This window comes from Zosterops lateralis (genome assembly GCF_965231275.1).
Source record: "Zosterops lateralis genome assembly, chromosome: 35".
Classification (NCBI taxonomy): domain Eukaryota; kingdom Metazoa; phylum Chordata; class Aves; order Passeriformes; family Zosteropidae; genus Zosterops; species Zosterops lateralis.
In genome coordinates, this window is record NC_139795.1 from 2,284,127 (window position 1) to 2,308,944 (window position 24,818).

General features: G+C 47.1%; 3 protein-coding genes across 12 annotated transcripts; 2 read left to right on the plus strand and 1 right to left on the minus strand.

Annotated features, from left to right (window-relative positions):
• Positions 1–1,055: 1,055 nt before the first annotated feature.
• LOC310921526 (uncharacterized protein) lies at positions 1,056–2,712 on the plus strand (the record flags this gene model as incomplete). The annotated part of the gene is made up of 3 exons (XM_083881693.1): positions 1,056–1,122; positions 1,230–1,349; positions 2,428–2,712. 3 exons carry the CDS (start codon positions 1,056–1,058, stop codon positions 2,580–2,582), a joined length of 342 nt encoding a protein of 113 aa, XP_083737819.1. The 3' UTR covers positions 2,583–2,712.
• Positions 2,713–3,074: 362 nt separating this feature from the next.
• LOC310921523 (E3 ubiquitin-protein ligase TRIM7-like) lies at positions 3,075–17,737 on the plus strand. 10 transcript variants are annotated; one of them, XM_083881684.1, is made up of 8 exons: positions 3,075–3,559; positions 7,833–8,404; positions 9,397–9,492; positions 10,342–10,572; positions 11,530–11,552; positions 12,489–12,604; positions 13,055–13,090; positions 15,103–17,737. In XM_083881684.1, exons 2-8 carry the CDS (start codon positions 7,985–7,987, stop codon positions 15,615–15,617), a joined length of 1,437 nt encoding a protein of 478 aa, XP_083737810.1. In that variant the 5' UTR covers positions 3,075–3,559; positions 7,833–7,984; the 3' UTR covers positions 15,618–17,737. The 10 variants fall into 10 exon arrangements, with proteins under 10 accessions (XP_083737810.1, XP_083737811.1, XP_083737809.1 ...); XM_083881685.1 differs by having other exon boundaries at positions 3,435–3,559; positions 7,975–8,404; XM_083881683.1 differs by having other exon boundaries at positions 3,524–3,559; positions 7,865–8,404.
• Positions 17,738–19,933: 2,196 nt separating this feature from the next.
• On the minus strand, positions 19,934–24,698 carry IL4I1 (interleukin 4 induced 1; the record flags this gene model as incomplete). The annotated part of the gene is made up of 7 exons (XM_083881754.1): positions 24,660–24,698; positions 22,800–23,014; positions 22,160–22,272; positions 21,801–22,002; positions 21,323–21,391; positions 20,946–21,079; positions 19,934–20,759 (listed from the first exon to the last, which is right to left on the minus strand). Exons 1-7 carry the CDS (start codon positions 24,670–24,672, stop codon positions 19,934–19,936), a joined length of 1,572 nt encoding a protein of 523 aa, XP_083737880.1. The 5' UTR covers positions 24,673–24,698.
• Positions 24,699–24,818: the final 120 nt, after the last annotated feature.

The window sequence follows — 24,818 nt, forward strand, 5'->3', positions numbered from 1 at the left end:
TTATATTATATTATATTATATTATACCATATAATATTTTATTATATTATGAAATATTATTTAATATTTAACATTGATTTGAAAATATTATATTTAAACCTTTTTATATCAAGTATAAATAACAATACATAACAAAATTTATTGTAATTTATTATAATAAATAATACATTTATTTCTGAAATTTTAGAAATTTATTTCTAATTTATGTATAAATAAATATAAAACATATAAATACATAATCTTGTGTACCATAAAAAAAGAGGATAAAATGTATTTATAGTGTATCAATATATCCTGTATTATAATGCACAAATATGCAGTTATAATTCCCATATAATTTTTTATTCTGTACAATATATTTCTTACCCTTAATTTTATTTATTATAAGAGATAATCCAGTTTAATTCTTATATAAAAGTTTTACAAAAACCGAATGAAATTTGGCTTTAGCCAAAAAATAGTGGAAAAAAGAATTTTCCAGGAGCCCGGCTAGCTCAGTCGGTAGAGCATGAGACTCTTAATCTCAGGGTCGTGGGTTCGAGCCCCACGTTGGGCGGTTATCTTTTATTTTATCCCTTTGTTCACTGGAATGTGACCTTTTTTCCCTTTCATTTACCCAAATCCACCTGGTTTGGGTTCAGCTGCCGGCGCTGTCTCTCAGCACCTCTGGCAATAAAGTTCCTTTTTTCCCCCTCATTAAATCATTTTATTCCCATGGGACGCTCCTGCCCTGGATGCACAACCATTTAAAGCCTCCAGAACTCCCCACATTTCAGTTTTTAGGGATTATCTCATGAAGGCAAACCTCCTGCCCTGGATCCACAACCACTAAAGCCTCCAGGATTCCCCACATTTCAGTTTTTAGGGATTATCTCATCCAGGCAAACCGAGTTTTTCTCTGCTTGTTTTGCCCCAAAAGGCACAAAACAAAAGGAGTGGGAGGGGATTTTTTTTCCCCCACTCTATCCCAGGGCTGAGCGCTGAGGGGACTCATCCCAGAGATGAATTCCTGAGTTATTTTCATTCCAGGGAGCGCCAGGCTGAGCTGGGAAGAGGATGGAAATCAGGACCATGACCAAGCTGCTCCTGCTGGGGCTGAGCCTCGTCCTGTGCATCGGAGCCGGTGAGAGGGAACAAATCCCATCCCCAGGGTCATCCCAATCCCAGGCAGGATTCTCTCCCTGCCTTTTCCCAAAGTTTATCCCGGTTTTTTTCCCTCCTCTGCCGCAGCCCAGGCCCTGCAGTGCCACGTCTGCAGGTACAAGCTGCCCGTGGTGGGCTGCCTGTGGGGCGCCAACGTCACCACCTGCGAGCGCCGCGAGAAGTGCGCCGTCATCAGAGCCAGCCTGGGTGCGTGGGCTGGGGGGTCCTTGGGCTTCCCTGTCCTCTCATTCTCCTTCCCCACCTCTCCTTGGCCTTCCCCAACCTCCCCTTGGCCTTCCTCATCCTCCCCTTGGCTTCTCCATCCTCCCCTTGGCCTTCACCATCCTCTCATTCTCCTTCCCCATTCTCTCCTTGGCCTTCACCATCCTCTTATTCACCTTCCCCACCTTTTCCTTGGCCTTCTCCACCCTCTCCTTGGCTTTCCCCACCTCTCCTTGGCTTCCTCATCCTCTTATTTGCCTTCCCCCTCCTTCCCTTGGCTTTCTCCACCTTCTCCTTGGCTTCCCCATTCTCTCATTCTCCTTCCCCATCCTCTCTTTGGCTTCCCCACTCCCTCATTTGCCTTCCCCACCTTTTCCTTGGCCTTCCCTACCCTCTCCTTGGCCTTCTCCACCCTCTCTTTGGCCTTCCCCATTCTTTCCTTGGCTTCCCCATCCTCCCCTTGCCTTTCCCCACCCTCTCCTTGGCTTCCCCATCCTTCTTTTGGGCTTCCTCATCCTCTCATTCTCCTTCCCCATCCTCTCCTTGGCCTTCCCCACCTTTTCCCTGGGCTTCTCCATCCTCTCCTTGCCCTTCCCCGTTTTTTCCTTGGCTTCTCCATCCTCTCCTTGGCTTCCTCATCCTCCCCTTGGCTTCCCTGTCCTCTATTCTCCTTCCCCATCCTCTTATTTGCCTTCCCCACCCTCCCCTTGTTATTCCCATCCTCTCCTTGGCCTTCCCAACCCCTCCTTGCCCTTCCTCATCCTCTTCTTGACCTTCCCCACCCTCCCCTTGGTCTTCCCTGTCCTCCCCTTGCCTTTCTCCACCTTTTCCGTGGCTTCCTCATCCTCTCCTTGGCTCTTCTTTTTTTCTTTTTTCCTTAATTAAACCGAACAGTGGCTTGATTTGGGGAGGGGATTTATTTCAAAATCTGGCTCCTCCTCAAAGCCCAAACTCTGATTTTTATGGCATTTATGGTGCTTGATTTGGGGGTCTATTTTAAAGCCTGGTTTCCCCTCAAAACCCAAAAATCCGATTTTTACGCTGTTTTTGCCTCTCCCCGCAGGGAAAGCCACCGTCTATTACCAGCAGGGCTGCACCTCCGCCCTGAACTGCGGCCGGGAACGCGCGTCCGACACCGAGTCCCGCCTGAGCTCCCGCTACTCCTGCTGCGAGACCGACCTGTGCAACCGGGACTGGGGCACGGACGGCTCGGACTGACCCGGGACAAACCCTGGATGTCCCTGGGACAAACCCCGGCCGCTCCCAGGACAAATCCTGGATGTCCCGGGACAAACCCCGGCCGCTCCCAGGACAAACCCCGGGTGCCCCTGGCCCGAAATTGGGGGTGAATGGCCCCGCCAGGCTCCCGCCGCCCGCCCTGATTTAGTTTTGGTTCTAAAATAAACCCCCAGGCTGGACCTGGCTCGTGTCCTTATTTCCCCGCGCCTCTTTCCAGCTCTCCCGGCTCAGCATTCCTGAGCCCCGAACACGATCCCGACACCCAAAGCCCCAAGGGCGAGACAAGGATTTTCCTCCTGGGCGCATCACAGGGTTTGGGAGGTTGGTTTTTTTGTTTGTTTGTTTGTTTGTTTGTTTTCTTCCCTCTCCAGTGCAGGGCTGGGAAATTCCTGGTTGGGAATTTTGGGAGAGGAACATCGGGGGAAGCCAGGGGAAATAATCCAGTAGACATTAATTGATCTATATATTTATAGCAATAGATATTTACCTGGCAGGGACTCGCGTTGCCTTTTCTTTTTATTTTCCTTTTATTTTATTTTATTTTATTTTATTTTATCTTATTTTATTTTATTTTATTTTATTTTATTTTATTTTATTTTCCTTTTATTTTATTTTATTTTATTTTATTTTATTTTCCTTTTATTTTATTTTATTTTATTTTCATTTTATCTTATCTTATTTTATTATATTTTCCTTTTATCTTATTTTATTTTATTTTCCTTTTATTTTATTTTATTTTAATATTTTATTTTATTTTATTTTATTTTATTTTATAAAAATAAATCCCCGGGGAGAAGGTTTAGGGCTCGGGGACAGGTGGAGGGAGGTGCTGGAAAGGCGATCCTGGCGCTGGGCAGGGAAAGGAGATTTTGGCAGGGAGGAGGAGAGGAGCAGAGGAGGGAGAAAAATCCTCGGTGGGAGCCCAGGCCAGGAGCCATGGGGGAGGGCAGGGAATGGTGAGTGCGCCGGGCCGGGGGCGGCGGGGACAGAGGGACAGAGGGGACAGAGGGGACAGGGGGACAGAGGGGACAGAGGGGACAGAGGGGACAGAGGGACAGAGGGGACAGGGGGACAGAGGGGACAGGGGGACAGAGGGACAGAGGGGACAGGGGGATAGAGGGACAGAGGGGACAGGGGGACAGGGGGACAGGGGGGACAGGGGGACAGGGGGACAGAGGGACAGAGGGGACAGAGGGGACAGAGGTGACAGGGGGACAGAGGGGACAGAGGGGACAGAGGGGACAGAGGGACAGAGGGACAGAGGGACAGAGGGGACAGAGGGGACAGAGGGACAGAGGGGACAGAGGGGACAGAGGGGACAGAGGGACAGAGGGGACAAGGGGACAGAGGGACAGAGGGACAGAGGGGACAGAGGGGACAGAGGGACAGAGGGGACAGAGGGGACAGAGGGGACAGAGGGACAGAGGGACAGAGGGGACAAGGGGACAGAGGGACAGAGGGACAGAGGGGACAGAGGGGACAGAGGGGACAGGGGGGCAGAGGTGACAGGGGGACAGAGGGGACAGGGGGGACAGAGGGGACAGAGGGACAGAGGGACAGAGGGGACAGGGGGGACAGAGGGGACAGAGGGGACAGAGGGGACAGGGGGGCAGAGGTGACAGAGGGACAGAGGGGACAGGGGGGACAGAGGGGACAGAGGGACAGAGGGACAGAGGGGACAGGGGGGACAGAGGGGACAGAGGGGACAGAGGGGACAGGGGGGACAGAGGGGACAGAGGGACAGAGGGACAGAGGGGACAGGGGGGACAGAGGGGACAGAGGGGACAGAGGGGACAGAGGGGACAGGGGGGACAGAGGGACAGAGGGGACAGAGGGACAGAGGTGACAGGGGGACAGGGGGACAGAGGGGACAGAGGGACAGAGGTGACAAATGGCATCCCCGGGGGGGACACGCCGCTCCGGGATGTCCGAGGCCGCCGCGGCCGCCGCCGGGTTCCTCCGCCGGGCCCCCTGCAGACCCCTCCCCACACAAAACCCCCCGGCCCCGGGGCTCGGGAGGTTCGGGAGGAGCCCCCTGTGCGACCCCTGCGCTGCGAGGTACGGGGGGCGCGGGGGGTTTGGGATGGCGGGGTCCTCTCTGTCCCTTTTTGTCCCTTTTCTGCCAATTTTCTGCCCCTTTTTCTGTCTCTTTTCTGCCCCTTTTCTGTCCCTTTTTCTGTCCCTTTTTCTGCCCCTTTTCTGCCCATTTTCTGCCCATTTTCTGACAATTTTCTGTCCCTTTTCTGTCCCTTTTTGTCCCTTTTCTGCCCCTTTTCTCTCCCTTTTCTGTCCCTTTTCTGCCCATTTTGTCCCTTTTCTGCCCCTTTTCTGCCCCTTTTCTGCCCCTTTTTCTGTCCATTTTTTGTCCCTTTTCTGTCCCTTTTCTTCTCTCCCTTTTCTGCCCCTTTTCTGCCCATTTTGTCCATTTTCTCTTCCTTTTTCTGTCCCTTTTCTGCCCCTTTTCTGTCCCTCGGTTTTTTCCTTGTCTGATTTGGGCATCCCCAGGTTTGGGGTGTGGGTTTGTCTCCAGTTCAGGGGCACAGCATCGTCCTGACACTGGAGAAATGTGAGGGGGAATGTGTGAAATGGGAAAAATATACATTTGGTGTGTATTTACAGGTCAGAAGAAATGGGGGGTGGGAGAGAAGGGATTTCCCTTTTATAGGGAGTGATATAAATATATATTAATATATAAAAATACCTGTAAATATATAAATAGATAAATATATATATAAATATAAATAGATAAATAGATAAATATAAAAATATATTTATAACTATATAACTATATAACTATATAACTATATAACCATATAAATAGATAAATAGATAAATATAAAATATATTTATTTTAATATATGTAAATATATATATACAAATGTATAAATACATAAATAATATATTCAATTATATTTATTTTATATAAATATAAGTATATATAAAAATAAAAATATTTTTATATTTATTCTATATAAATATATAGAAATATAAATAATATAAATAATATAAAAATATATAAACATATATTTATTTTATATAAATATATAATATATAATATATATATAAATGTATAAATTTATATATACATATTTTTATATTTGTTTTATACAAATATATAAATATATAAATAATATATAAATATATATTTATTTTATATAAATATATAAATATAAAAATATATAAATATACAAATATATAAATATATAAATATATAAATATATAAATATATAAACATACAAATATACAAATATACAAATATACAAATATACAAATATACAAATATATAAATATATGAGAAGAGGCAGACAAACCCCCACAGAGCTGATAACCCTCCACAGGACAACCCCAGGGCTGGTTTCACTCATCAATTCCTCCAGCACAACCTCTGGGATTGGGATTTCTCCCCCTGCCAGAGCTCCAGGTGTGCCCAAACTCCCACTCCGAGCTGTTGGATCAGCAGGGGCTGCCCCTCAAATCAGAATTTATGGATCTGGTTTCAGGTTCTCATTAGGAGAAGACAAATCGCCCTCTGCAGGTCCCACATCCCATCCCTGGAAACACGAACCCCCCGGGTGACCGCCCCTCTCCTGTCCCGGTTTGCCCCGGCAGGAACTTGGGGAAGTCTCAGGTGGAAACCGCCGAGTTATGGACAGTCCCAGCCCCAGAGAAATTATATTTATTGTAATTACCATTCCCATTTAATGCGCCAAATCCCAGCCCCAGAGAAATTATATTTATTTTATTTATCATTTCCGTTTAACGCACCAAACCCCAGCCCCAGAGAAATTATATTTATTTATCATTCCCGTTTAATGCACCAAACCCCAGCCCCAGAGAAATTACATTTATTTTATTTATCACTCCCATTTAGTGCACCAAACCCCAGCCCCAGAGAAATTATATTTATTTATATTTATTTATATTTATTTATATTTATATTTATTTATTTATATTTATATATTTTATATATGTTTATATTATATATGTTATATATAATATATATAATATATTATATTTATATATTTATAAATATATTTATATTATATATTTTATTTATATATTTAAATATATATTTATATATATTTATATATAATTATATATATATATATATATATATATATATAATTTATATTTATTATATTATCACTCCCATTTAACGCCCAAACCTGCACAAAACATTTCTGGAAGACCAAGAAATTTCATCCTGAGTCTCCAATCTTGATCTCGATCTTTATGGATTTGACAAAACTCACCCCCAGATCTCGATAAGAGCTTTGCATCCTCCCGGATTCCCTTTCTCCTGTTGCTTTTTACGGCCCTGGAGCTCCACCGGATCATCTGAGGCCCCAAACGAGGCTCCAGGGGCGAAATGGGATTTTACCGCGGGCTCGGATGGTCCCTGGACGGGAGCCGGGAGCAGCTGCTGGGGGGCTCAGATTCACCATAAATCGGCCATAAATCAGCTCCGTCCACAGCCGGTGACAGCCCCAGGAGGGAGGGGATCCCAAAAGGGTTTCCTCTTCTCACCTCCCTGCTGAAAGGAGGGAAAAAAAAAAAAACAAACCCACCACAAAAAAAAAAAAAAAAAAAAAAAAAACAACCAAAAAACACCCAACAAACCAACAACCCCCCCAAAAACCCCCAAAAAAACCAACAAAAAACCCCAAAACAAACCCCAAAAAAACCCCAAAACAAAACAAAAAAAACCCCACAAAAAACCCCCCCCAAAAAACCAAAAAAAACCAACAAAAAAAACCACACACAAAAACCCCCCAAAAAACCCCCAAAAAAACAACCAAAAACCCCCCAAAAAAACTCCAAAACAAAACAAAACAAACCAAACCACAAAAACCCCCCCAAAAATCCCCAAAAACCAAACCAAAACAAACCAAAAAAAACCCCCCAAAAACCAAAAAAACCGCCAACCCCCCCCCAAAAACCCAAAACCCCCCAAAAAACAAACAAACAAAAAACCCCGAAACAAACAAACAAACAAAAAAACACAAAAAAAACACCCAAAAAAAACCACCAAAAAAAAAAATCCAAAAAAAACCCCAGGCAGGGTATCCCAAAAGATTTTCCTCTTCCCACCTCCCCTACTGAAAAGAGAAAAAAAAAAAAAAAACCACAAAAAAACAAACCCAGACATAATTTGCGTGGATCAGCGGGTCGGCCTCCCTGCTTGGTTTTTTTTTTTGGTTTGTTTTTTTTTTTTTTGCGCGTCCCCAGCCCCGAGCTCCCTGTCCCCTGTCCCTGTGCAGAAACCGGACACTGCAGGACTGACCCGGGTCATTCCTGGAAAAGCGCCTCCCCAGCGGGGCACAGCGCCAGGCGCTGCCGCTCCATCCCCAAACCCATCCCAACCCCGCAGGAGAGAGGCGATGGCAGCCGTGTTCCTGCCCGGGAACCTGCAGGACGAGGCCACCTGCTCCGTCTGCCTGGAGTTCTTCAAGGACCCGGTTTCCATCGAGTGCGGGCACAACTTCTGCCGGGCGTGCATCGCCAACAGCTGGCGGGACCTGCAGCTGGATTTCCCCTGCCCGCAGTGCCGCGAGGTTTTCCACCAGAAGAGTTTCCGTCCCAACCGGCAGCTGGCGAACATGTCCGAGATCATCAGCCAGTTCGCCCTGCGAGGGGCCAAAGGGGCAGAGGAGGAGGGCGGGCTGTGCCCCAAGCACCGCGAGGCGCTGAAGCTTTTCTGCAAGGACGACCGCAGGGCCATCTGCGTGGTGTGCGACAGGTCCCGCGAGCACCGCCCGCACGCCGTGGTGCCGGTGGACGAGGCGTCCGAGGAGTACAAGGTCGGTCTGTCCGTCCGTCTGTCTGTCCTGCCTGGGGAGCCGAGAGCCGAGTTGTTTTTTTTGTGGGGGTGTTTTTTGTTTATTTTTTTTAAAATGATTATTATTATTATTATTTAATTTATTTTATTTTATTTATTTTATTTACTTTATTTTATTGTATTGTATTTATTTTATTTTATTTTTATTTTATTTTATTTTATTTTATTATTTTATTTTATTTTATTTTATTAATTTTTTTATTTTTTTTATTTTATTTTTCCATGGGTTCTGGGATTTTTTTTCCCTGGGTTCTGGGATTTTTTATTCCCCTGAGTTCTGGGGTTTTTTATTCCCCTGGGTTCTAGGATTTTTCTTTCCCCTGAACTCTGGGTTTTTTCCTTCCTCTGAGTTCTGGGATTTTTCTTTCCCATGAGTTCTGGGGTGTTTTCTTTCCCCTGGGTTCTAGGATTTTTATTTTTTTCCCCCGGGTTCTGGTATTTTTCTTTCCCCTGTGTTCTGGGTTTTTTCTTTCCCCAGGTTTCTGGGGGTTTTTATTCCCCTGGATTCTGGGACTTTTCTTTCCTCTGGGTTCTGAGATTTTTCTTTCCCCAGGGTTCTGGTTTTATTTTTTTTTTTTTCCCCATGGGTTCTGGGACTTTTCTTTCCCCTGAGTTCTGGGATTTTTTTTTTTCCCTGGGTTCTGGGATTTTTTATTCCCCTGAGTTCTAGGATTTTTCTTTCCCCTGAACTCTGGGTTTTTTCCTTCCTCTGGGTTCTGTTTTTTTTCTTTCCCCTGAGTTCTGATTTTATTTTATTTTTTTTTCCCCCCTGGGTTCTAGGATTTTCCTTTCCCCTGAGTTCCGGGATTTTTTTTCCCTGTTTTTTTTTCCTTCCCTTTTTCCCTGTTTTTTCCCTTCCCCATCCCACCCAACAAGGACCCAACCCCTCAGGCAGGAGGGACTCAGGGAGGGAGAGAAAACAGCCCCAGGAACATCCTCTTCTCTTGTTCCCAGGAGAAAATCCAGGCGCGCTTGGATTTCCTGCGGAAGGAGCGGCAGGAGCTGCTGGAGTTCAAAGTGAACGACGATAAAAAAACCCAGGAGCTGCTGGTGGGTCCCGGGGTGGGGCGGTGGGGGGGCCTGGAGCGGGGTGAGGATCTGAAAAGGGGAAAAAGCTGTTTTTTTCCTTCCTCTTGGCCTCACCAGCATCAGCCAGAGCCTCGCTGACCTCAGGGATGGTGCTGGAGCATCTGAGAACATCCTCCACCCTTCCTCTTCCTCCGCACATCACCCCTGTGGCAGCAGAATGGGGAGGAAAAAAATCACCCGCCCCACTGAAAATAATTCCTCTGAAATAATTCCACTGAAATTCCTCCGAAATTCCACTGAAAATAATAATGATAATAAAAAGAAAAATGGTTTTGATCACCCACCCCACTGAAAACAATTCCTCTGAAATTCCACTGAAAATAATAATAATGATAATAAAAAGACAAATGGTTTTGATTCACCCACCCCACTGAAAACAATTCCTCTGAAATTCCTCTGAAATTCCACTGAAAATAATAATAATGACAATAAAAAGAAAAATGGTTTTGATCACCCGCCCCACTGAAAATAATTCCTCTGAAATTCCACTGAAATTCCACTGAAAATAATAATGATAATAAAAATAATAAATAATAATTATTATTTTATTATTATTATTAATTTATAATAATAATAATAAATTAAAAATAAAAATAATAAATAATAAAAATAATAAAAAGACAAATGGTTTTGATCACCCGCCCCACTGAAAACAATTCCCCTGAAATTCCACTGAAATTCCACTGAAAATAATAATGATAATAAAAAGACAAATGGCTTTGAGGGGCTTTTTTTTGGGAAGGCAAAACCCACCCAGTCTGGCCCACCCTGCTGCTCTACCCTCCTTTTTTCTGCCCTTTTTATCCCCAGAAAACCATCGAGAGCGAGCGGCAGAAGCTGCTCTCGGACTTCGAGCGGCTGCGGCAGTTCCTGCACGACCAGGAGCACCTTCTGCTGGGGCAGCTGGAGAAGATGGAGAAGAACATCTCCAGGAGGCAGAACGAGAACATCACCGACCTCTCCAAGGAGATCACGCTCCTCAACAAGCTCATCGCCGAGCTGGAGGAGAAAATCCAGCAGCCCATGCTGGAGTTCCTCAAGGTCAGGGGTCAGGCCTTGGTCACAATTTTATTCCTCCACCTTTCCTTTTTTTTTGTGGGTCTTGTTGAGGTGTTTTGGGGGTAAAAGTGATTTTTTTATTCCATTTTTAATGGTGCAAGGAGGTGTCTGAGTGCCCCCAGCTCTCTCTGACTGAGGAACAGAATATCCTCTTTAATTTAATTATTTTTTTTTTCCTCCATGAGCTTGTTTGGATTTTTCTAGCACTCCCACACCTTTGTTTTCAGAGTATTCAGACCTGAGTTGGACCAAACTCTTCTTTCCAGGCTGGAGAAACAACCCTGGGAGCCCCAAATCCTGAAATCCCAGAGCTCTTTTCCCCACCCAAAAATCAGTGGGTGACCTTTGGATGGAGTTTGTTTTTATTGAATTGCCCAGGCTGTGCTGGTGAACCCGCAGGGGGTTAAATTCCCTCCCGGGCAGAGTCCTGGGCACTGTCAATATTTGCAGACGGTTTTTCAGGACTTGGGCGTGGGTGGGAATTCAGCCCACGTGGTCTCTGCGCCCACGAAAAACCAGAACAATGGGTTTTATTATTTATTATTATTGTTGTTTATTATTTAATTTATTATTATATATATATTTTATTTATTATTATTTATTTTATTTATTATTATTTATATTTTTTTAATTAAAAAGCAGGTTGGGAACTCTGGGCTGGCTCCAGGGTCTTTTTTTCCACCCCTGGGAGGTTTTTTGTGGGCTCTGGGGTGAATTTTAAAGGCAGAACGGGCAAATAATGTCTCAATTTGATGTTTGTTTGCGGTGTTGCAATTTTATTGAGCGTATTTCAACCTGAAATTACCTCCACAACCATCCCCTGAGGGAAAATCACTTTTTTATCCATCCAGAACGGGTGTGGTGGGCAGGAATCCCTCGGGGTGGGGGCAGAGCTCAGGGGTTTCACTCAGTTTATTTTTATTTTTTTTTCTTTTCCAGGATGTGACGGGTGTGATCAGCAGGTATGAAAATCTGAAAATCTGCTCCCCTCCAGCTCTCCCCAAGCCCTGGCTCCCCTCCAGCCCCTTGGAAATCTGATTTTTCACTGTGTCTCTTTCCTGCCAGGGTTTTTTTTCAAGGGTTAAGCGAGAGTAGAAACCCCAAATTCCTTTGTTTGGTCACACACAGTTCTCTCAGCAGTGCAGTTCAGGGTCCAGAATTGACACTGAGCTCCAAAATTGACTCTGGAGCTGCAGCAGGAGGAGCTGCGGGGTGGGGGAGAGGTTACCCAAAAAAACCCCCCCAACCCCCCCCCTCAAAAAAAACAAACAAACAAAAAAACCCCCACAAAACAAAACACAAAAAAACCCCACAAAAAAACCCCAACCAAAAAACAAACAAAAAAACACCACCCACAAAACAAAACAAACAAAAAAACCACACAAAAAACCACAAAAAAACCACCCAAAAAAGAAAACAAAAAACCAAAAAAACCACAAAAAACTAAAAAAAAAACAACACCAAAAAACCCCAAAAAAACCCAACAAAAAAACCAAAAAAGAACAACAACAAAAAAAACCCCCAAAAACCCCAAAAAACCAACAAAAAAACCCCCCCAAAAAAACCCAAAAACAAACAAAAAAAAAACCAAAAAAAACCCCAACAACAACAACAACAAAAAACCAACAACAACAACAACAAAACCCACAAACAAACAAACAAAAAACCCCAAAAAAAACCCACAAAACCCCACCAAACACAAAACCACCCCAGAGGAACCTCAAAATCCACACCCAAATCCTGATTTTTGATTTTCTCACCCCAAAGAGAGTAAATCCCTTTTTTTTTGGGGGGGGAAAGGAGCAGGAACATCTGTGGCAATCAGAGATGGAAATGGGGGAATATCAACAATTCCAATTTGGTTTTTTTTCCCTTTTTTTTTTATTTTCCCCTGACAGGAGCGACGACGTGAAGTGCCACAAGCCCGTCCCCGTCTGCACCGACATGAAAATCCACGTCTGCAACTTCTCCCTCAAAACCGTCGTCCTGGAGAAGGTCCTGAAGAAATTCCGAGGTGGGTGGAAAAGATTTTAAAAAATAATTCCTGTTTTTTCCTGGCTCTGGGAGGGATGGGAGCTGCTCCAGGGCTCCAAAACAGGAGCAGAAATCAGTTGGAAAAGGGATTTTGGAGATCCTGGTTCTCATTCTGGAGCAGGAAAAGATATAATAATATCCAATATAAAAGATATAATAATACCCAAATAATTTCTAAATGGAAATTACACCCTGGGGCAGGAATTGGCTCAAAGTTTGTGCTCAAGGCTTGGAATTCCTGATTCCAGGTGTGGCAGGGCAGGATAAATGTGGTTTACAGAAATCCTGTGTTTTCTTCGTGCCCAGGAGGGGATTTTTAATGAAAATTAAATGTAAATTTAATTAAAATTAAATGTATTTAACGGGGATTCTCCTCTGTGGTGCTGCTCCATCCTCGGCGTCACCATTTATGTCCTTTTCTCTTTTCCAGAGCACCTGCAGGACGAGCTGGGGAGAGGTGAAAAAGGTAAAAAAAATATGATATTTCAGACACAGCACACAGAGCAAAGACTCGAAATTGTGGTTGTATTTTGCAAAGCCGAAAAGAGGGGGAAAAAAAGGAAAAAAAAAAGGAAAAAAAAAAGGAAAATAAAAAAGAAAAATAAAAGGAAAAAAAAGGAAAAAAAAAGGAAAAATAAAAGGAAAAAAAAGGAAAAAAAAAGGAAAAATAAAAGGAAAAAAAGGAAAAATAAAAGGGAAAAAAAAAAGGAAAAAAAAAGAAAAAAAAGGAAAAATAAAAGGGAAAAAAAAGGAAAAATAAAAGGAAAAAAAAAGGAAAAAAAAAAGAAAAAAAAAAAAAAAAAAGGACAGTTCTAGATTTTTTTTTTTCCTTAATTTCTTCTCTCTCGATGATTTCCAGATCCAGCCTGCTCAGCTCCAGGGCCCCAAAGCCGATTTTTGTAACTGACGCCGGGGATCTGACAGCTCAGCCAGGTCCTCTCTGCCTGTTTGCACTTAACAAACCCCACAGATTTAGATTTGAGACAAAAAAAACCCATTTTGAGCCACAGGATTTGGCTCTTAATCTGCCAAATTTGCTCTGCTGGGCCCCTGTTTCCCACCAGGGAATTGGGATGGAGGGTGTGAGCTCCAGGGTGGAGTCAGAGGGGTTAAATCCCAGCAGAATTTGGTTAATTCCTTGAGTTTTTTAAGAATTTAAATGAAATCCCAGCAGAATTTTACTATTTTTTTAAAGTTAATTAAGGATTTAACTCCTTTTCGCAGGAGGGGTGATGGATTTGAGGGGCAAACCCATCCCACAGCAATTTCCCTGCTGGACGAGCCCCTGGAATGGGCTCTGCAGGAATTCTGGGATCAACCCCATCCCTCTGACCTGAGATTTAAAACCTGTCCCCATCCCCTCGGTGTGAAGGTGCCCAGAGCAGAATTTTGAGAAGAAAAAAGCTCATTTCTTTTTTGCTTTTAAAGCTTTGTTCTCCAGCACGGGGGTCTCAAAGGAGGGCAATCCGTGGGTTGGAGTTTTTCCAAGGATTCTGCTCACAAAGGGCACCCCCAGACAGCCCTGGGAGTGCCAAAAGTGGGCAGAAAACACCGGGAAAAACCCGGTGGCCACCCCTGGAAAGCCAAAAGCCCCTCGCTGCATGCCCAGGGGGTGGGTGCATGTGCACCTGCTGCGTTCCAGCTCCCGAGGCCCCGTTTTACACAAATTGTCTCACGCGTTCGTGGTGACTTTGCTGACTACAACCACAATTTAAGGTCACTCGTTGCTTCCTCTGAGTTTGGAGAGCGAAAAAAAAAAAAAAAAAAGGCTGTTGTGACCAGGCTGTGGCTGCATGTTTGGTTTGGGCTGCTCCAGCTGCAAAGATGCCCTTAGGTCATGGCTTCCCACAAGGATTTGGGGTGGTTTGGGGATCAAAACTCTGCGATTTGTGATGCCAGGGGCGTGCAGAGCCCGCCCACGTGTGTGGATGAGACAAAAAGATCAATTTATGTGGAAAAAGAGTTCTTGACCTAAGGCCCATCTTTGCTGTTGATAACCACGAGTTGCCTGCACGTGCTTTTATGGTGCTCCTGGCTCCTGGTGGCCTCGTGTTGTCACTCTGTTTGTCACCAGAAGCTGCATGAGGTCAACAACCCCATGGAGGGATTTGGGGTGTCCATGGGGGTTTCTATGGGGGTGTCCATGGGGTGTCAGTGTGGGGTGTCAGTGTGGGGTGTCCATGGGGTGTCAGTGTGGGGTGTCCATAGGAAATGTCAGTGTGGGGTGTCAGTATTGGGGTGTCCATGGGGTGTCCATGGGGGTGTCAGTGTGGGGTGTCAGTGTGGGGTGTCCATAGGAAATGTCAGTGTGGGGTGTCAGTGTGGGGTGTCCATGGGGGTGTCAGTGTGGGGTTATTGGGGTTGAGCTGGGATCATTCAGGACCAGGCTGGTCCAGTAGAGACTGATCACCCCCACCCTGAGCTGGAGTTTTCATTGCTCAACCCCTGGCTGACCTCTGTCCCCGCTGTCCCCACCAGAGGACCTGACCCTGGACCCCGACTCTGCCAACCACCTGCTGATCCTCTCCGCCGACCTCAAGAGCGTCCGCATGGGCTGCAGGAAGCAGGAGCTGCCCGACAACCCCAAACGCTTCGACACCAACTCGCGGGTCTTGGCCAGCACCGGCTTCAAGTCGGGGCGGCACTACTGGGAGGTGGAGGTGGGACCCTCGGACGGCTGGGCCTTTGGGGTGGCCCGAGAGTCCGTGCGCAGGAAGGGGCTGACGCAGTTCTCCCCCGAGGAGGGGATCTGGGCCCTGCAGCAGAACGGGGGCCGTTACTGGGCCGTCACCTCGCCCCAGCGCACCCCGCTCTGCCTCGGCCACAAGCTCAGCCGCGTCCGCGTCTACCTGGACTACGAGGGCGAGGAGGTTTCCTTCTACGACGCCGAGAACATGCAGCACATCTTCACCTTCAACGTGGCCTTCCAGGAGAAGGTGTTCCCTCTGTTTTCCGTCTGCTCCACCGTCACCTACATCAAACTGTGCCCCTGAAGGTGCCTCGGGGGGTGCCGGGGAAGGACCCACCTGGGGGGGCTCAAAAAGACTGGAATCAGCCTGGTTTGGTGGGAGAGGCAACCAGGTGGTCAGGAGGGTCACGAGGAGGGTCTTCAGGGCAGGTGAAAGCAGAGGGGTGTCCAGCAGTGCCCAGAAATTGTGGTTGTTGGTTTAAACAGAGGTTGTGGCCACCAAATCAAAGATCATGGCCACCAAATCAAAAGCTGTGGCCACCAAATCAAAAGCTGTGGCCACCGACTTGAACCCACCCCCTGGAAGGGCTGACCAGCTCAGCCAGCCATTTATGGCTCTGGGTTTGTCCCCAGACAGGGATTTAAGGATCTGTGGGAAGCTTTGGAGTGGCTCCTCCACCCCTTTGGAAGTGGCTGGGAAATGGAATATTTGTGGAATATTGTGAGTGACCTGGGGGAGAGGGGGGATTGAGCAGGAATCTTCAGACATCCATCCAGGGCAAAGCTCCTCTGTTCGTCCACAGAGAAGAAATCCAGTCAGAAATTCCCTGGTTCCTTCTCCCGCCTGGGATAATAATTGTCCCCCAAAAGGTGTTTTTGGGATGTCGTGAGAGGTGTCCAAGCTGCCCCAGGTGACCACTGTCCACCAGGTCTGGCCTGTCCAGTGTGGAAGAGTCTGTGGGGTTTTGGCTCTCCCTGTTTCTCCCCCCACAGCTCCTCTGGGAAAGTTTAAAAGGTGCTTTTTTTGGGATTTTGTAAGTGATGTTTGTCCTGCTGGACCTGAGCAAGACCCACGTTTGTCCCTCTGGTGCTCCTGTGCTGAGGCCTCTCCACGGGGAAGATGTTGACAAAATATCCCCCGTGGTTCTCACGCCTGGCGTGGGCTTAGGTGCTGAATCTTGTGTTTCCTCAGGTTCTCACAAAATCACCTGTTTGTCCTCATTTCTTGTTTTTGTTTTTTCCTTGGAAACGCTCAAGTCTCTGCCAAGGAGTTGAGGCTGAACTTTAATTTGCTTCGTCCACTCTGGTTGTGCCAAAAAAAAAAAAAAAAAAAAAAAAAAAAAAAAAAAGCAGCTTTAAAAAATAATCAGTGTCTTATTGCCTGAAGTGCTGATAAAGGGGAATTCTGGGGTTGGTCAGCTTTGGAACCTTTTCCACAAAACACATAAATCCTTTTTGGGAAATCACAGATTTGGGGCAAGGTGGGGGAAAGGTTTATTTGATCCTTTTCCTGGGTGGTTTGAGATGAGAAAAAAGCAGAGGCATCCCAAATTTTCAGCTGTTGTGATGGTCCCTACCCTGAGATTCAAATTTATATCTTTGATTTAACGAGTTAGCAGGTAAATCCACATTAAATTTAAATTTAAAGGTAAATTTAAAGGTGCAGCAGCTCTTGCAGAGATGAAGCCGCAAGCAGGGGAATAAAATGAGTGACTTTTGGGAGCTTCATCCCCTGCTGAAGCAGCGCCGCTGAAGAAATGACAGAAATAAATGAAAATCCCTGGAACAAGGAAAATATTCACAGGGCCACGACTTTTCTGATGTCAAAATTGTGTTTGATTTGATTTGATTTAATTTGATTTGGAACACCTGGGTCATTCTTAGCCCATGAGTGGGAAATAAAACATAAAGGTGCTACCTGGGCAAATCTCCATATATATACATTATAAATATATATTTAAAATATATTTGTGTAAATATATATCATAATATATATATGTATTTATGTGTTGGGGTGAAGGCATATATAAAAAAATATATAATAGAATACAATGCAACAGAAATAATAGAATAAAATAAAAATATATAATTTTGTATATAATTTTTTTGGGTTTTATTCTACATTCGTTAAGCACAAACCAAAAATCTGCAAATCCCCCAAACTGGGCTTGATGAGAAAAAAAAAAAAAAAAAAGAAAAAAAGATAAAAATGAGCCAACCTTTACCTTGGGACCCCCTTGGAGGGGACAAACAGGCGTCAGCACCCAGGTTACTCCATCAGCAACAAGGGGTTTTCCGCTGGTTGGACAAAATCCCTGGAAAAATGAACAAAACTGGAGCCGCCAAGGGCTGAACCCAAATTTTTGAGGGGCTGAGCCCCTGTTTTGGGGATTCCGGGGTGGATGATGCCCCAGTACTGGTTCCTTCCTGGCCCGCCTGCTCCTCGCCCTCGCGTCAGGCAGGGAAAGGGAGATTGTGTGGGGAACAGGAGGAATTTTTGGGGTGAAGAGGAAATTTTGGAAGCGATGGAGATTTGGGGCCGTTCCCACCGCTTTGGGGACTCCCCCGTGGTGGCCCCAGCGGAGCGCCCGTTCCCGCGCCGGCTCCATAGCTCAGGGGTTAGAGCACTGGTCTTGTAAACCAGGGGTCGCGAGTTCAAATCTCGCTGGGGCCTCGCTACGTTTTTTTATTTTTCCTGGTTTTAGCCTTTTTTCGCCGCCAAAAGCTTCGTCATTTTTCTCTCCGCGCCGGGATCGAGAGCAAGCTCGGGGAATTCGGGAAAAGTTCGGGGGAAATGTCGGGGCCGGATGAATTTGAGCATGGAGAACAATTCGGGAGAGCCGAGTTTCATAGCGGCTCGTTGGTCTAGGGGTATGATTCTCGCTTTGGGTGCGAGAGGTCCCGGGTTCAAATCCCGGACGAGCCCAGCGCTTGTTTTTTTTCCACCAATGTCTCTCAGTTTTCCTTTTTTTTCTTTCCTGTTTATTCTTGTTGGTTTTTTCTTTTAAATTTCTTTTCTGGGTATGTGTGTGTGAGTGTTTTGGTCCTTGGTTTTGTGCAGTTTTTTTTTTTTTATTTGCTTGGGGGTTTCCTGTGTCTGGGTGTTTTATTTGGGTTGTGTCTCTGCCTTTTTTAAAAATGTTTTTTGTTGTGGTTTTGATTTTTGTTTTGTGCGTGTGTTTTTTTTAATTTGGGACTTATTTGTGGGGGGTTGTTTGTTTTGTTTCTTTTTTTTTTTTTTTTTTTACATTTTAATGGTGAGTTTGACTTTTTTTTGGTGCATTTTTAAATCGTTTTGGATGCGCCTGTGTTTGGAATTTTTGGTTTGCTTTGGGTTAGGGATTTTTTTGTTGTGGCTTTGAGGTTTTTTGTTTGTTTGTTTGTTTGGGGTTTTGTTTTGTTTTGGTTTGGTTTTTTTTGGTGCATGTGGAATTCTTTTATTTATTTGGGGACTTTTCTGTTTGGATTTTAAATTCCAGTCTTCCCGGGTGAGGAGACAGAGAAGGAAGAAGGAAAGTGAAATTAAAAGGCAAAAGAAAAACCTGCTGGCAGCGGTGGGATTCGAACCCACGCCCCCGAAGAGACTGGAGCCTTAATCCAGCGCCTTAGACCGCTCGGCCACGCTACCCCGGTGCGGGGGCCCTTCCAGCCTTCATCTGCTGGCTACCTCCTTCCTCATCCTCATTCCCCACTTTTATTCTATTTCATCCCGTTCCTATCCCCGATCTCCATCCTCATCCTCATCCTCATCCTCATTTCTCATCCCCAATCTTCATCTCTAAACTCCATCTCCATCTCGTTCCCACTCTCCATCCTCATCCCCAGAGCTCTAACTCGGTAAAAATCTCATGAAATTTGATTTTTATCCCATTCCCCTGAATTTATTCAAGGCACTCACAGGTCTCTGTGGCGCAATCGGTCAGCGCGTTCGGCTGTTAACCGAAAGGTTGGTGGTTCGAGCCCACCCAGGGACGTGGCTCGGTTCTTTTTCCTTTCCCTCCCTGCAGTCATTAGTGAGCTGTTAATGAGCTTTAATTGTCCTGAGCCCTCCCCTCCCCATGGCCTGGGGGCTCTGTTTCAGCTCCACGCCGGGGGTTTGGTCCTTCCATCCTGGAGCAGCATCTGGGGGCTGCAGGTTATGAACCCAAATTCCGGGGAATTCACAAACCAAGCTGCTAAAACTTTTCTCTTTTCTCTTTCTGCCACGTTTCACCTTTTGAACTCTGGTTTTCCCGAGGTAGGCGATGCTGCACGTGGAGTTTGGCTCTGTTCTGAGCTCATGGCCTTTTGGATAAACTTCCTGACCAAAAAAAATTCCCACCTTTATTTCACCTTAGTCATTCCATGCAGCGCCTCGCACACAAATAAACTGGGAATTACAGCGGTGGACAAGGGGAGCAGCAGCCACTGCCCGGTTTTAGTGCTCCCTCCTACCCTCAGTAAGTATTTACAACTCTGATTTACTATTTCAGTGCTCCCTCCTCTCCCTATGACGTTTTTAACTATTTCAGTCCTGCTTCAAGACACCCAATTCTTTAACGCTTTCGCTGATGATGAGTTCTGCTGGTTTTTCTTGGGAAGAAGAGCCAGATTCACACCAAAAGATGGCTGGAGACACACTCAGAGCTCTGCCCTCTGGGTGAGCCCCCCAGAGCCCTCCCAGCCCCGCGCCGGGGCCTCGCCGCTGTCGTGGTGGATGTTGCTGGCGGCCCTGACGGCCGATTTCATGGCGGTGTCGATCCAGGCGTGAGGCTGGGCCGTGTGCTCCCCGGCAAAGTGCACCCGGCCCTCGTGGGTGAACAGGGCCTGCGAGTAATCCACGAACTGGTACGGGGTGAAGGCGGCGAAAGCCCCCAGGGAGCGCCGGTCCAGCTGCCACTTCTGGATGACGTGCTGGTCGCAGGTGTACTGCAGGTACTCCTTGCTCACCTGGTGGATGTCCGCCAGGTCCTGGAGCACCACGTCCACACACTTCTCGTCCGTGAGGGGCAGGAAGAAGTCGGCGTCGTTATTCCAGGTGTAGGAGGCCAGGATGACGCCCACCCCGCTGGAGAAGTTGTGGCTGGGGTAGTAGATGAAGCGGGAGGGGCGGTCGGTGACCGAGTACCCCCCGCGGATCCCGTCCTTCTCCCAGAACTTCTCGGAGCACGCCAGGATTATCTTGGAGGAGCTGGCGTAGTTGATGGAGCGCAGGGCGTGGGTCTTGGCGGGGGACAGCGGCGGCACAAAGTGGATGTGCCTGGTGGCTTTGGCGCTGGAGGTGACGAGGACGTAGTCCGCGGTGATCACGGTGGCGGCCAGCGTGTTCGGAGCGCGGTAGAACACCCGGACTTTGTTGTCCTTGGTCATGATCTTCTCCACGGTGCAGTTGAACTGGACGACGCCGGGCAGCGCCTTGTGGAAGGCTTTGGGCAGTTGGTCAAACCCTCCGGTGATTTCATCGAATCTGGAAGGGAGGAGAAAAGGGAGGTGTGGGAAGAACTCTGGGGTTCGGGGAGAGTAAAAACCTGAGCTCTGCTGGAGAGACCAGTGGAGCTTGGAGGCCTCATCGAGGCATTAGAGATTCCTGTTTGGAATCACTGTGATGTCTCCTGTTGTGGGAACAGGGCTGGGCTGAGGGGACAGCACCCACCTCTCGTCAGAGAAGACATCAAAGTCCCACAGCGAGGCAAGGAAGGACAGGTAAAACCCCGAGTCCTCATTCAGCACGTCACCGATCATGTCAACGGCTCCTCGACTCAGCCCCCCCACCTTGATCAAATATTCCTGTAGATCCCAGGAGAAGAGACACAGCCTGAGGTTGTCACCCCAGTTAGGGCTCCCCTGGAGCTCTGCTGGCCCCTTTCTCAGCGTGTTTTTTTAGTAGAAGGGATCATTTTAGGGAAAAGCATCCAAAAGGTGACAGAGGGTGGCATTAGTGTGACACAGAGAGACCTTTCTCAAAGCAGGGAGAGCGGGGTAATTATCAAGAGCTGGGATTAAATTGGCCTTCGAGCCCAAGGCCATTACCTTGGTGGAGAAGGTGTCGTGTTCAGCCAGATACTTCTTGCAATCAGTGGTCTGGAACTTCTTAAGAGCCTGGAGAAGAAACATCAGTATTTTCACTGGAAAAAGATCCATTTCCCAAAGTGCTGCCCAAAATTCTCTCAGGATATCAGGGTTTGATAACCCCTAAAGCTCCTGGACATCAAGTTTTGGGCAGCTGTGCCTTGGTGTGGCATTTTCTGCTCATCCAAGTCCTGGTGGACTCCTTCCAGAGGATTTCTTGTGGACAGAGAGGGGTTTTGCAACCACCTGCCCTTGTTTCTGAATGAGCCTCTCTGCTTTTCACTCCAAGAGGACCCTGTTCTTCCCCAGCTTAGGGCTGAGTCTTCCCCGGTTCATGGGCAAGTCTTCTCCAGCTCCTGACCAAGTCTTGCCCAACTCCCAGACAAGCCTTCCCCAGCTCATTGTTCAGGTGAGAGAACACCACGGGAAAATCTCGTACCTTGTCCAGCACCTCCTGGTAGAGCTGGCTGGCGCTCTTTCCCTTCTCCGAGGGCTTCACCGGGTAATTCAGGACGTCGGGGTTCCTGTTCACCTCCTCAGCCCTGATCCGAGCCCCCTTCAGGAAGTACCAGGTGTTGTTGTCCTTCTGGATGAAGGGATTCAGCTTCAGGTTGAACTGGCGGATGAATTCACGGACGAGCCTGGAAAAAGGGCAGAGTGACGGCGCCAAGGGCCAACAATCAACCCCCCAGCTCTGCCACCACAGCGTTTTGTCCCCTTGGCTCGTATGGTGAACCCTGGGGAGTGATGGGGGTGATTCGCGGTCCCTCACCTGCCCACACCTGGACTCGCCCTCACCTGTGCTTGCCCGGCAGGCGCATGGCCCCCAGCTCCACGTACCAGTCCTGTCCCTCGGGGCGGAACGTCCGGATCCGCCCCCCGACCCAGCCGCTCTTCTCCAGAATGGTGACCTGAAAAAAAATTGGGTGGGCATAGGAAGTGTTTGGGAAATGGCTTGTCTGAAGTGGAACACCCCCAAAACAAGGCCCAGAGGGTGGGACAGATCCCCTCCGGATGGCAGAGGGAGCACCTGTCGATCCAAACCCTTCTCTGTTGGCCACGACACCTCTGCCTGTGGGGCAGTTTCTCATTTCCCAACTCCTGGGTGGCATTTGGGCACCAGCTCTGGCGAGAAGGTTCCCATGGTGGTTCAGGATCAAACAGGGCTTTGAAAGCAGCACCCATCCGTCCCTCTGTGCCTTAGAAACCCTCTTTGAGACTCACAGGCGCCTTGGGATGGTTTGGAAACCCCTGGAATTCCTGCTGCCCTAAAGACAGAACGCAAAGGGCTCATTTGATTCGCAGGAACCAAAGTCAGGGGAAATTCCTGGAGACAAATCTCCTTCCACCACTCTGGTTGACCCTCTGCCTTTCCTTTTCCCTCGCCAGCCCTTAGAGGAGGGAAGCAAGCCCGGGAGAGCCTTTTGGGATTCCCCACCGTGTGCCCGGCGTCCCGGAGCAGCTTGGCCGCCGTCAGCCCTCCGATCCCCGCGCCCACCACCACCACGTGCGCCGGGCGGGCCGCGGGCTCCAGCCCCTCCTGGACAATCCCCAGCAGTTCCTCGTAGTCCCGGTCATGGAGACAATACTCGGGGAAGCAGGGGAACCGCTTGGCGCTCAGGAGACCCGCCAGCAGCAGGAGCTGGAGGAGGACTGCGCAGGGAAAAAGAGAAAAAAAAAGGAATAACGTGGTGTTGGCACTCAAGGTCATTCCTGATGGCACAAGGATCTTGGTAAAGACCAAGACCTGGAAAGAGAAACTGGGGCAGTTGTGAAATCACTGGCACCAGCAGGTCCACCATGGAAGGTGTCAAGAGATGTCAGTGACTCCCATTTCTTAAGAGAAATCAACACATGGATGTTGTGATAAAGTCCCAAAATGACTCTGACCTCCTTAGAATAAGCTCCAAAGCCTCCAAGAACAGTAATTAGTGTCACTCATGTGCAAAGAATGGAGGCACCTCGTTGTCCCCAGTGGCCTTTCCCATTCTTGGGTAATTCTGGGAGTTTTTATGTGAAGGGTGGAGGGAAAAGACAGGATTGGGCAGATGGATCTGATGAAGACTTGCAGAGACAGGAGAGAAGGAGATAAAATTCACACAAAGAGAGATGGATTAGAGGGATGAAGAGAAATTTTATTTATCTTCTTTAAAATTCCCTAATTAAAAACTTTCTACCTTATTTTAGAGAAGAGGGAATTTTACTCTCCTTTAGAATTCCCTCTTCTACAATTCCCTCCTTTAAAATCCTTTCCTTTTAAAAAGCCCTCCCTTTTAAAAATCCCTCCCAATTTTAAATTCTCTCCTTTAAAAATTGTTGTGTCTTTGAGATGCCAAAATGACCATTTCCACCAGAACAGACACAGCGTTATTTAACATTTTCACAGCGAAGGGAAATTCGGGCTGAGAACCACACTCCGTCTTGTTCCCCATCCCCTCTCGGGATTTTTCTGGTTTTGGTTTCTGTTTTTCAAAATTACCAAAGAGCAACTTTAATTTTCTTTTCCTTCTCCCAAGTGCTGCCAATTTTCTTCCAGGAAAAAAAAAAAACAAAACAAAACAAAAAGCTTTGGAAACCCTACTTTGGGTAATTCTCACTGCTGGACAACCCCTGGGAATTGTGTATTTTGGGGTTTTTTGGGTTTTTTTGTGGAGTGGCCCCAGACCTGTTGCAGATCTGGGGTGGATCTTCCAGGAATCCACCTGGGAGCCTTTATCATGCAACACCTGAGGCAGCTGCTTCCACAGCCCCTTGAGCTGCTCCAGACATCAATCATCAGTGTAAAATATACACGGTCTGCTCCAGTTGTCCTGATGACAATGGGAAAGGGTTGGATTGACCTGCCCCGATCACAGAATTATTGCGGTTGGACTGGAAAATAACCTGTGGACCATTTGGGAGATCCTGTTTGGAGCTCAGAGCAAACACCCTGAGCAAAGCTCTTGGAGGCGTTGGCTGGATCTCCACCTTCCATCAGGTGGTTTTTGGGGAGATGTGGAGAAGGGAGGCGTCCTCTGGGATGGCCCTCAGGGACCCCAAGCTCGTGTCTGTGTTTCCCAAAAAAACCAGGATCATCCCATGCCCCAGGTTTGAAGGGACGTCTCCCCCTGCCCACCGTGTCTGGAGCTCCAGGTGACCATGGAATGGTCCAGCTGGAAAAAGGGAGGTTTGTGGCCGTGCCCTTGGGAGGTGGCAAAGAGATGGAACCAAAACACCAAACCCAGAAATCAACGATGAAAGAAAACCAGGAAAAAAAAACCCCACTGAGAGCTCAGGGCTGTGGGGAGGAGTCACTCACCAGTTCCAGTCATCGCTCCAGGAGGAAGATGAATCCTCTGCTGAGATTGGAATTCATTTTATACCCTGGCTTAGGGGGAAAAAAAAAAAGGAACCTGGTGCTTCCAAAAAACCCTCTGCCAATCAGTGCAGCCCGGAAGGGAGTGAAGTGGGGATTTGT

Bases quoted from the DNA above. Each gene is read 5' to 3' on its own strand.
- LOC310921523 (XM_083881681.1), top strand. From the start codon at position 5,180: ATGTGTGAAATGGGAAAAATATACATTTGGTGTGTATTTACAG. The intron at 8,405-9,396 runs GTCGGTCTGTCC...TCTTGTTCCCAG, and splicing joins AGGCGTCCGAGGAGTACAAG to GAGAAAATCCAGGCGCGCTT. The intron at 13,091-15,102 runs GTAAAAAAAATA...TGTCCCCACCAG, and splicing joins GCTGGGGAGAGGTGAAAAAG to AGGACCTGACCCTGGACCCC.